The 13,095-nt window shown below is 46.9% G+C and overlaps 1 protein-coding gene across 1 annotated transcript in view; it reads right to left on the minus strand.

The window, feature by feature from the left end:
* TPRG1 (tumor protein p63 regulated 1) overlaps positions 1-13,095 on the minus strand; it is a 192,184-nt gene that overhangs the window by 118,302 nt on the left and 60,787 nt on the right. The window contains exon 3 of the mRNA XM_082249330.1: positions 10,612-10,703. Within this exon, the coding sequence (XP_082105456.1) occupies positions 10,612-10,703 (92 nt within the window). The remainder of the gene's footprint in view (positions 1-10,611; positions 10,704-13,095) is intronic.

Consider the following 13,095-nt stretch of genomic DNA (forward strand, 5'->3'; position numbering starts at 1 on the left):
TCAGATCGGCTGTCGTGTACTTCCATCGTCATTCGTTCTAAAGGAAACCAGCAATAAAGCCTTTTGGCGTCACAGCCGGTTCCCTACTGCGCATGCACATTCTAATTGGCTAGGCAGCTGGGGACGCTGATTCCCGGGAGTGGGGGGGGGGGGTACCTGTCAAAAATAGGTACCCTTTCCCCCTTCCCCACTAAAAAGGTGCCAAATGTGGCACCGGAGGGGGGGGGGGGGGGGGGAGGAAGCAGATGAGCGGAAGTTCCACTTTTGGTGGTAAGTCCACTTTAAGCTAATTATCCCAACGAAGGCTGCCAGCTTGTCTGTCATTCTTCTAGACCTGCGCACCCACTACAGATGCTATGTATGTTTGGTCTTCCTCCCTTTGTCAGCTACAGTTACTAAAGTTTCTGGGGCTTTTTCTGCCCACTCTTTTGTTCCAAGACTACAGCTCAATACGCACTTTCTACGAATATTACTTGGTGTTGTTTTCTTGACGAGTTTTGAAATGTTGACCACAGAGATAAGGTACTTGCTCTAGTCACATAGTTACATATTTAGTCTGGTTAAAAAAAAAAAAAAAAGACACACATCCATCAAGCTCAACTAATAGAAGGAAAAAAATGCAACCCTACATACACAATCCCATACCCACAGTTGATCCAGAGGAAGGAAAAAAAACCCCAATAAGCGTGATTCAATTTGCTCCAGCAGGGGAAAAACTGAATTTTTGTAAAATCTTACCTGTAAAATTCCTTTCTCTGAGTCCTCCGACAGTCGCCGCCTCTTCATATTCGTCACATATGGGGTATTAGACTTTGCTCCGAAGGAGTAGCTAGGCAACAGAATATGTTAACATTAAAGCTTTTAACATATCCCACCCTCAAGGGGTGGTCCCCTCAGTCAATACCCTCCTACTTCCTGCAACCATATCTCAGTTTCAGTGGAATAGCAGTAGAGTATACAACCAAACCCCAAAAGAGGGGCGGGGGCGGCGACTGTCGGAGGACTCAGAGAAAGGAATTTTACAGGTAAGATTTTACAAAAATTCCGTTTTCTCTTACGTCCTCCGACAGTCGCCGCCTCTTCATATTCGTCACATATGGGGACGTCCCAAAGCAGTGCAAACATGAGGGGTGGGAAACGCATCCGCGCCGAAAGGCAACGCAGTCTCCGCATCAAAGAAAGGAACCTTACCCAAGGAAGGAAACCAGCTGGGCTACAGGAAAAATAAATGCTCAACAGGAGCAACAACCCAGGAAAAGACAAATAACCAGGGGATAAAAAACTTATCCCAACAGCCAGAGGTCCCCAACAAGGGACCCTAGGGAATTGCCGCACTAAGAACCTTGCGGCCAAAGGAAGCATCCGCCGATGCCTGAACATCTACTTTGTAGAATTTTGTGAAAGTGTGCACGGTCGACCAAGTCGCCGCCTTACACACCTGGGCTACAGAAGCCCCATGACGACAGGCCCAAGACGTACTCAGAGATCTAGTAGAGTGCGCCTTCACAGGCACAGGGGGAACCTTCCCCTGCAAGGCATAGGCCTGTTCAATGGTTTGCCTGATCCATTTGGCGATGGTAGAGGCCGACGCCGCCATGCCCTTCCGAGGACCCTCTGGAAGAACAAACAAGGAGTCCGTCTTTCGAAAAGACTCAGTCGATTTAAGGTAAACCCTTATCGCCCGAACAACATCCAAAGAATGTAATCTCACCTCCTTTGGATGTTTAGGCTTCGCGCACAGCGAAGGCAAGACAATATCCTCATTAAGATGGAATTCCGAAACTCGCTTCGGAAGAAAAGAAGGATTAGGTCGCAAGACCACCTTATCCAAATGAACAACCAGATACGGAGACTTGCAGGACAAAGCCGCCAGCTCCGACACTCTGCGAGCCGAAGTGATCGCAACCAAAAAGGCGACCTTTTTGGACAACATAGACAACGAGATCTCCCTGATCTGTTCAAAAGGAGCACGTTGTAACACAGATAGAACGAGATTCAAGTCCCAAGGGGGCAGAGGATCCCTCCTAGGAGGAACCAGATGCCGCACTCCCTGAACAAAAGTGCCAACCAAGGAGTTGGAAGCCACGGGACGTTGAAACAGAACGGCCAGTGCAGACACCTGACCCTTTATCGTAGCCAGCGCCAAACACTGATCGACACCCGTTTGAAGGAAGGACAGCACTCGGGAAACCGAGTACGTGCGGGGTGAAAACCCCCTGGACTCACACCAGGCAAAATAGGCCTTCCAAGTACGGAAATAAACCTTCCCCGAGGAAGACTTCCTCGCGTTGATCAAAGTGTGAACGACCTCTGGGGAGAGACCCTTCTCCTTCAGGACCTCGGTCTCAACAGCCAGGCCGTCAAAGCCAGCGACTGTAAAGCAGGATGGTATATCGGTCCTTGAAACAGGAGATCGTCTCGAAGAGGCAGACGCCACGGGGCGTCGACCGCCAGATTCACGAGGTCTGCGTACCAGGACCGGCGAGGCCAGTCCGGTGCCACAAGAATCACCGTGCTGCGTTCCGAGTGTAACCTGCGAAGGAACCTGGACAGCAACTGAATCGGTGGAAACGCGTACATCAGCTTGTACCGATGCCACGGGGCCACTAACGCGTCCGACGCGTCTGCCCGAGGGTCACGCGTCCTTGCCACGAACCTTCTCACCTTGTTGTTGAGACGAGACGCGAACAGGTCCACATCTGGAAGACCCCACTTCGCGCACAACAACTGGAAGACAGCCGGGTGGAGAGACCATTCCCCCTGATCCAGGGTCTGGCGACTCAGATAGTCCGCCTGCCAGTTCTCCACCCCCGGAATGTGAACCGCCGTTATCGCCGGGACATGAGTCTCGGCCCAAGACAGAATGTCGGCCACTTCTCGAGCCGCTCGGGCACTTCTGGTGCCCCCTTGGTGGTTGATGTAGGCCACCGATGTGGCATTGTCCGTCTGCACCCGAACCGGGCAGCCCTGCAGCCGGTCCGTCCAGCGATGAAGACAGAGATTTATCGCACGCAATTCCAGAATGTTGATCGGAAGGGAAGACTCCCCCTCCGACCAAGTTCCCTGGGCAGACAGAACACCCAGAACACCACCCCAGCCCGACAGGCTGGCATCCGTGGTGATTACCGTCCACGAGATAGGACGAAACGACTTGCCCCCGGACACCATCGGGGACTGGAGCCACCACAGAAGGTCTCTTCTGGTGCGATGACTCAACGAGATTTGAAGATCCAGAGATTGAGGTCGCCCGTCCCACATGGACAGGATCTCCGCTTGGAGACCCCGCGTGTGAAACTGGGCGAAGGGAATCGCCTCGAAGGCCGAGACCATCAATCCCAGACATCTCATGCACGTCCGCAGAGACGAGTGCGGAATGTCCCTGAGGGACCTGACTTCCTCCTGAAGAGTTCTGAGTTTGTCTTCCGGCAGGAAGACCTTCGCCTGCACCGAGTCCAGAATCATTCCCAGGTAGGGAAGACGAACCGACGGACTCAGTGTCGACTTTGGAAAATTTATCGTCCAACCAAACTCCTGCAGAGTTTGCATCGTGACAGACAGGTCCTTCTCCAGACCCTGGCTGGTCGCAGACCGAACCAGAATGTCGTCCAGATACCCCAGGACAGAAATGCCCTGGGCCCTCAATAATGCCAGAACCGGTGCAAGCACCTTGGTGAAGACCCGCGGAGCCGAGGCGAGACCAAAGGGCAACGCCGCGAACTGGTAGTGATCCTCCGCAATGGCAAATCGAAGGTACCTCTGGTGACCCTCGAAAATGGGGATGTGAAGATACGCATCCTTCAAATCGATGGAGGCCATGAATTCCCCCGGAACCAGGGCAACCACCACCGACCGCAGGGATTCCATGCGGGACTTGCAAACCCGCACAGAGCGGTTCAGAGCCTTCAAGTCCAGAATTGGACGAACCTTGCCCTCCTTTCTGGGCACGGTGAACAGATTGGAATAAAACCCCCGAAATCTGTCCCGATGAGGCACCGGAACTACCACTCCCTGAGCCCGCAGGTCCCGCACCGCCAGGTGCAGGTCCCGTAAACGCTCTGGAGACAGTTGAAGATTTGAGGGAAAAAATCTGCTCTCCGGCCGAGAGAGAAACTCGATCTTGTAACCAGATCGAACGATCTCCTGAACCCATCTGTCCCGCACGCGGGCCAACCAGGGCTAAAGAAAACCGAGCAAGCGTCCCGCCACCCCAAAACTGGGTGAGGGCGCCCCTTCAGGCCGCACTGTTATGGGCTGCGGATCCGGATTGACCGGACTTCTGTTTTCCAGACCAGGGCTTCTTCTGAGAGCCTTGACCTTTGAACGGTTTGCCCTTGTAGTGCGACCGAAAGGCACGAAAGGACCCCTGAGGGGGCCGAAAATTAGCATGCTTCTTCCCAGAAGCCGCCTTAGCCTTGGGGAAATGGGGCAAGAGAGTGCTCTTACCTCCGGTGATCCCCTTAATCAACACATCCAAGGACTCCCCAAAAAGGCGAGACCCATCATAAGGCAGATTAGCTAAGGTCTTACGTGAAGACTGGTCCACCGACCAACATTTCAACCAAACCAGGCGGCGAGACAACACCGCCACACTGTGCACACGTGCAGCCAACGGGACTAGGTCCAAGTCCGCATCACACAGATACATGACACCCTGGTGGATTTGATCCACCATATCCAGGGTCGCCGGCGAGGCCGAATCGGCCACTAGGACGCGCCTAAGCATCTGCGTCCAACTTGCGACCGCCTGGGCCGCCATGAGAGAGGCAAACAGAGCCTTAAGCATAGAACCCGTAACAGAATAAGTATGACGGGCAAGAGACTCCAATCTCCTATCCGTGGCATCACGGAACACAGGGGAATCCTCTGCAGGAATCGCAGTGGATTTGTTTAAAACCGCAATTGCGTGATCCACTGGGGGTGGTACACACCACCTTTCATCAGTGGAAGGCGAGAAAGGATAACGCAGCTTGAACCTACTTGGTACAGCAAAAGGTTTGCGCAGATTGCGCCATTGTTCCTTAACAGCGCGCTGAAAATCATCATTGCAGGGAAAAACCTGCGGCGTCCTGCGTTTTCTCTGCGTCCCATAAGCCGCCAAGGCAGCGGGGGGACACACTTCATCCTGCAAACGCAGCGTTTGTTTTATGGAAGCAATCAATTCATCCATGATTGCAAGCTCTTCAGGCGAGCCAGGGGGAGAATTATCAACCCCTTCAACTTCAGCCTCCACCTCGGACCCCACTAGATCCAGGGAGGAGCGGGACCCCGACACGGAGTCCCCCGCCATAACAGCCCCATCACCTTCACCCTCAGAATCAGAGGAAAGAGAAACTCTGGGTCTTTTAGTAGATTGAGCAGCCACCAGCATCTGCACCTGAGCAGCAAGGCCAGCCACAATAGTGGCTAAATCCCCCCCTGGGGGGGAAACAGCGGTCCCCTGGCTTTCCACCAAGGCGGTAGGAAATTTGCCCTCCTGAGAATCCATTGCCCCTATTACAAATGCCGGATAATAAAGGGTTAACTGCCCCTTTAACAAGCGCGGCGAGCGCAGCCCACCGCACCACACACAAGCACAATGAGAACCCCACAGGGACAATAAAACTGACACAGGCAATGGGTAGGAAGGATATAACCTGAGGAGACCCTCGCCGCTGCCTCGATCGGTGTTCCTGGAGAAGAGGAAGTGATGCTGCCAGGGCGCTCTATGAAAGCCTATGGGAGGCTACAATAAAATGGCCGCCATGCATGTAGAACATGCGGCCGGAGCGAGTGTAGGCAAAATGGCGCCGCTCCACAGTACAGTAATGCACACATGTCATTATAAAAAAACATGTCAGATCGCCGCAGCGATCGCTGTATAGTGCCCAAACATGCCCAAAAACATGCCCCACAGCACACAGCTTCTCACACTGACAAGGCTGACACACACAGTGTCACACAGCTCCCCCCCCCCCTTGCAGCCCACAGCATGCAGCCGAGTGATAGGGAGACAAACAGTGTGAACAGAGGCAGGTTACCCAGTCCCAGACTGACACCCCCCCAGACAGACAGGTCCCCACATAGATACACTTACCTCACAATGGCGTGGGGGACCCGCACAGGCGAACAAGCCGCTGCACATGAGGCAGGGAGAGTCGCATACAAGACGCACAGAATGAGGGTTAAGAAACCGCACAGCGTCCAGTGAGGTAGCCACCTCACCAATCATCCCTGCACCGAACAGGGATGGGTCGTTCACTGTGCCAGGAGCGTTACCTGGCTGAACGCTCGATGGCAGGCTGGGAAGCCACTGACCCACGACCTGCGACCAGGGGGATCAGCCCGAGACCCAGCCCGCATGATCCTCTTCATCCGAAGAACTAACTAAAGCTGACAAAAAGAACAGCTAAGTAAAGGTAGAGAGAAAACTCAAACAAAAAATCAAAAAAGAAGAAAGAGTCTGGGGCACAAAGCCCCAGCACAGAGAGAGCCAGCCACTCCTGACAAGCTAGACATTAAAACTGAGATATGGTTGCAGGAAGTAGGAGGGTATTGACTGAGGGGACCACCCCTTGAGGGTGGGATATGTTAAAAGCTTTAATGTTAACATATTCTGTTGCCTAGCTACTCCTTCGGAGCAAAGTCTAATACCCCATATGTGACGAATATGAAGAGGCGGCGACTGTCGGAGGACGTAAGAGAAAAATTATTTCCTGATCCCCCGAGAGGTAAATCGGATATTACCTGGATTACATTACCTAAAATTATTAGTATCCAGTTATATTATGTGTATCTAGGAAAGAATCCAGGTCTTTCTTAAAACAATCTACTGAGCTGGCCAGAACCACCTTGAGGGAGTCACAGTCTTTGTTGTTTCTACATACTTATGTTACTGATGATTGAATTCATTGCACCTTTGTGTATTCTTAGGCCCTTGGGCCATTGTATTTACATCTCTTTTATAACAAAAGCGTGTGTGGAATTTTAAAAACACACGTTGTAAATACCTGCTTTTTTGGTCATATGATTGCAATTCAGGGCTGTATCTCCAGCCTCAAAGGAGTGGGGGGGGGGGGGGGTCTCCTTATAATAATTGGCACTTGGCAGCCTCCACCAACATCACATTTTCAAGATAATGTCAAACTGTGCAGAGCAGGGCCTTATCAGCAGCAGTCTGCCTAAAGCTGGCAATACAGTGATCAAAATTCAGCCAGTTCAGCAGGGCCAGCCAAATTTTGATCAGTGTATGGCCACTCCCGCTCTACAGAAGTCGATTGCTTGATCGGCTTCTGTCTAAGGGGCATGTTGGAAAGCTTTTTGCGATCAGCGGCTGCAGCCAATCAGCTGTAATCACTTATTAGCGTATTCTGCCAACAGTGGGTGCCGCTGTCAGAATACAATTTTGGGGCAGAGGGGGGATTCCACCATCAACCTTGTTAGTGTGGATTTAGTCAGCTTTACAGAGTAAAAAAGCAGTTTTACAGGCATTCCGTGAATGGGCACAGCATCTTTTAGCTCCAGTATAGGAAAGAGACACAAACTGACCACACTAGTATAGATTTGCTTCCATGCCTAGTGTGCTCAGAGGGAAAGAGGAAGAGATTCTTAATGAAGGAGACTGGCAAGATTACTGGCTATGTAATGTGATTTAGTGCTTTTCTACAAATAAAAGGACTAAGTCTGAAATTATTTGCATTTACACTTTAAATATTTGTTGGAATGGTCTACTTTGCTTATACCCTTGCAGTACACATTTTCTTTTTTTTACCAGGTTCCAGTGACAACTTAAACCCCATCATCTTAAAAATGTATAAAAAGTTACTAAGCAGAAAACTCCGCAACTAACATTTAGCCATCACATCCTTACTAAAAATTCTGCAGTGCATGTGTCTTTAAGGGAAGTAAAATGCTTCCCTAGACAGTAGATGCATCTTGTACACTGCATCCGTCAACAAGCTGTTCCCTGCCACCTGCTCAGTGCTTTAATTACAAAACGTATGCCTATTCTAAAATAAGGTGTCATCCAGGGTGATTCAATGTTTTTGTCATTTTGTTTCTTCAGCAGCAACCTACTGGGGATATGTTTAACTAGAAACAAATAGAAAACACGATTCAAGTGCCAATGCAGAGCTGGCACAGAACTCTCACTGTGACAGACCATTTACTGCAAATAAATTCTTACTAACAAACAAAAAATGAGCGCTTTGTGTGGATGTAACCTAGTGGAAAAATCCCAGGGCTCACTATGAACATTGCTACAATAGCATTTTACTTTACTGTTGAAATATACATAATAAAAAAAATGGGCAAATATTGTTACAATGTAAGGAATATACTGATGTATATACCCCGCGCCACGTGTTTATAAATAAGTGAATTAAATAATATGTATATTTGTGAGTATACTTTAGTGAATAAATATATTAAAATTGTGTATATTCGTAGCAGCTGCTATACAATATGAGAAATTGTATGCAGGTAAGTAGTCTAAAAGGCTACCTATAGCGCTTGCTTTAAAATAGTTACAATAAAAGTGAATATATTAAACTTCATAAAATTAATATATAACAAATAAAATGTGTAGATTCAATCTTACCTTTGTCACAGTGATATTACAAATATTAGGATTATTACTGAGTGGACAGAGTAATCATCGCGCTGAGCACTTGCACTTTTGTTTGGAAGTTTGCACAAAGGACTCACTTTATATTGCACATTTATTGGAATTTTTATTTGGAAATTTGCACTAAGGATTCACTATATATATATATATATATATATATAGTGGGTACTGAAAGTATTCAGACCACCTTAAATTTTTCACTCTTTGTTATATTGCAGCCATTTGCTAAAATCATTTAAGTTCATTCTTCTTCCTCATGAATGTACACATAGCACCCCATACTGACAGAAAAACACAGAATTGTTTACATTGTTGCAGATTTATTAAAAAAGAAAAACTGAAATATCACATGGTCCTAAGTATTCAGACCCTTTGCTGTGACACTCATATATTTAACTCAGGTGCTTTCCATTTCTTCTGATCATCCTTGAGATGGTTCTACACCTTCATTTGAGTCCAGCTGTGTTTGATTATACTGATTGGACTTGATTAGGAAAGCCGAACACCTGTCTATATAAGACCTTCCAGATCACAATGCATGTCAGAGCAAATGAGAATCATGAGGTCAAAGGAACTGCCTGAAGAGCTCAGAGACAGAATTGTGGCAAGGCACAGATCTGGCCAAGGTTACAAAAAGATTTCTGCTGCACTTAAGGTTCCTAAGAGCACAGTTGCCTCCATAATCCTCAAATGGAAGACGTTTGGGATGACCAGAACCCTTCCTAGAGCTGGCCGTCCGGCCAAGCTGAGCTATCGGGGGAGAAGAGCCTTGGTGAGAGAGGTAAAGAAGAACCTAAAGATCACTGTGGCTGAGCTCCAGAGATGCAGTCAGGAGAAGTAAAAAAAGTTGTAGAAAGTCAACCATCACTGCAGCCCTCCACCAGTCGGGGCTTTATGGCAGAGTGGCCCGACGGAAGCCTCTCCTCAGTGTAAGACACATGAAAGCCCGCATGGAGTTTGCTAAAAAACACCTGAAGGACTCCAAGATGGTGAGAAATAAGATTCTCTGATCTGATGAGACCAAAATAGAACTTTTTGGCCTTAATTCTAAGCGGTATGTGTGGAGAAAACCAGGCACTGCTCATCACCTGTCCAATACAGTCCCAACAGTGAAGCATGGTGGTGGCAGCATCATGCTGTGGGGGTGTTTTTCAGCTGCAGGGACAGGACGACTGGTTGCAATCGAGGGAAAGATGAATGCGGCCAAGTACAGGGATATCCTGGACAAAAACCTTCTCCAGAGTGCTCTGGACCTCAGACTGGGCCGAAGGTTTACCTTCCAACAAGACAATGACCCTAAGCACACAGCTAAAATAACGAAGGAGTGGCTTCACAACAACTCCGTGACTGTTCTTGAATGGCCCAGCCAGAGCCCTGACTTAAACCCAATTGAGCATCTCTGGAGAGACCTAAAAATGGCTGTCCACCAACGTTTACCATCCAACCTGACAGAACTGGAGATGATCTGCAAGGAGGAATGGCAGAGGATCCCCAAATCCAGGTGTGAAAGACTTGTTGCATCTTTCCCAAAAAGACTCCTGGCTGTATTAGATCAAAAGGGGGCTTCTACTAAATACTGAGCAAAGGGTCTGAATACTTAGGACCATGTGATATTTCAGTTTTTCTTTTTTAATAAATCTGCAACAATGTCAACAATTCTGTGTTTTTCTGTCAGTATGGGGTGCTATGTGTACATTCACGAGGAAGAAGAATGAACTTAAATGATTTTAGCAAATGGCTGCAATATAACAAAGAGTGAAAAATTTAAGGGGGTCTTTCCGTACCCACTGTATATATATATACTGGACTTTTTTGAATTTTGGACTTTATATTTAATAATGTTTTATGGAATATGACCTACTAATTTATTACTCTACACATTATATTTGTTATATATTAATTTTATGAAGTTTAATATATTCACTTTTATTGTAACTATTTTAAAGCAAGCGCTATAGGTAGCCTTTTAGACTACTTACCTGCAAATATTGTTACAAGGTTATACTCACTCTGCTAGAAGCCAAGCACTGCTAACAGTCTCCTTCTCTTTTGATAAGATCTGATTGGTTAAATCTTCAATTGCCTGGTCAAACGCACCTGGCTGAGAGATGAAGAAAATGATAAAAATGGAATGGTATTTAGTATGTAAAATAAAATATCAATTTATTTTTCCCCCCAACAGTCAGCTAATCTTTTTACCCAAACCTACCAGGCTGGAAGGGTGCATATTTTCAGCAAAAAATGTACACTGACATTACAGTATATAATTAGTTTGCATACAAAAATAGCTGTATTCCCATTAGAGATGGGCAATGGACAACACAGGGCTCAGCCAGGTAGCTCGCTGCCAGGTAATCTTCTCATAGTACATTTTCGAATGTGTACAGAGGAGCGCCAAGTACAAAAGTGCATCTGCCTTGAAGGACTTTTTGAAACATTTAATGGTTAGAGCAGCCTTTCACAACCTTTCCAACACAGAGGAACCCGGGAAATACATTTTTGGTCTCGGGGAACCCCTGCTAAAAATTAAAAATCTACAACTCATGACACATTCGTGTGACAATCAGTGGAAAGAATGCTCCTTACTCTTATCATTGGGAAGAATTACCCCCTTACAGATAGCTAAAAGGAACAATGGTGTCATTGGGAACTTATCTGAGAGGCAGACATTGCCCATTGCTCAAGGAACCCCTAGAAACCTCAGGATTGGAACCCTAGGGTTCCACAAAAACCTGGGTTAGAGCATCAAATTGCTCTTAACCATTTAAAGTTTGAAAAAGTCCTTCGGGTAGAGGAACGTCGGTGCCAGACACTCTTCCGTACTCATCCAAGAATTTACAATCTGACAAGCGCTCCCTTTGTCTCTATCAGAGAAGTAGCAGCCTAGGTCTAGAATGGGGTCCAGTCATACCACATTTTAATCGTAGATCTGCTTCTTTCAAGAAAAAAAATCACTTTATAGTATGTCCAGAGGAACCCATTTTCATTTCTTTGGGTCCAACACTATCACACACACCAGGTATTTGCCTCAGGAAAACCCCCAATCACTGCAATTGTAATATCTTGCTATGGTGCCAGCTTATTCAGACCATGCATTATAAACGCACGTTGCACCCTTTACAATAAAACCTTGGATTGAGAGTAACTTAGTTTGAGAGCGTTTTGCAAGACGAACGCATTTTTTTTTAAATTTTGACTTAATAAACAAGCTATGTCTTGATATACAAGTAGCGTCATGTCACAACTGAGTATAAAAGAGAAGAGAGGTGCCTCTAAGTGTAGCAATATGGTTACATTTAAAGCAATTGTAAAGTCTTCTTTTTTTCCTATAAAAACAACAAACATGTTATTCTTAACCTCTCTGTGCAGTGGTTTTGCACAGAGCAGTCCGGATCCCCTTTTCTTGGGTCCCTTTTCTGCACCCCTGGCCCCTGCCTCCTGTTCAGTGCCCCCATAGCAAGCAGCTTGCTGTGGGGGCACCTAAGACGAGTCACTGCTCCCTCTGTCCGTTCAGACATGGATCCCCAACCTGGCCCGCACCCTCTCTCTCCTGATTGGCTAGCGGACTTTGATTGACAGCAGTAGCAGCAAAAGGCACCACTGCTGTGTCTCACCCAATCAGGAGGGAGAATACTGGACAGCTGAGACACTCGTGGACAGAGAGGGACCTCAGGTAAGTGTTAGTGGGGCTGAGGGGGGCTGCTTCACACAGAAGGTTTTTTATCTTAATGCATAGAATGCATTAAGATAAAAAAAAAAAAATCTTCTGACTTTACAACTCCTATAATGAAGGTACAACATTTAGCAACTCACATGGTTGATGATTAAAGCAGGCACATCAATGTATGCAGGCATCCTGGGTAAAGCTGTCCACATAGACCATCCTCTGCACTGCCATCTAAGTCATCCCTTCCACACTGCGCTCCACGAGCGCTTCAAGCTTCGCTTTCAGATCGCTCTACTGCAGGGTAGTCTTCCCAGTCACGATTGCAGACTGACAACGGTGAGAGGTGGCGATGCTTAGGATGGTCTATGTGGACAGCTTTACCACAGATGCCTGCATACTTAGATGTGTCTCTTTTAATCATCAACCATGTGAGTTGCTAAATATTGTACCTTCATTAAATGTAATCATATTGCTACACTTAGGAGGCACTTCTCTTCTCTTTTATACTCTGTAGCTTCTGCTAAATTTTGCTTCTAATTCCCTTGTGGATGGACATTTTATGGTTACACAGATCACATTGCTATAATCTTTTTATATGGACTATAAACTGAAGGAATTATGAATAAATGGTTGTGGAACGAATCATCTGAGTTTACATTATTTCTTATGGGGAAATTTGCTTTGATATACAAGTGCTTTGTTATTAAAAGCATGTTTCCGGAAAGAATTATGCTCGCAATCCAAGGTTTTACTGCATATGTATGTTTTTAACTGTATGCAGTTATGGTTTATTGGAAGGTGCTGTGCTGCAGGAAAATGCAACATG

This window comes from Pelophylax lessonae, assembly GCF_965119305.1.
Source record: "Pelophylax lessonae genome assembly, chromosome: 3".
Lineage (NCBI taxonomy): Eukaryota > Metazoa > Chordata > Amphibia > Anura > Ranidae > Pelophylax > Pelophylax lessonae.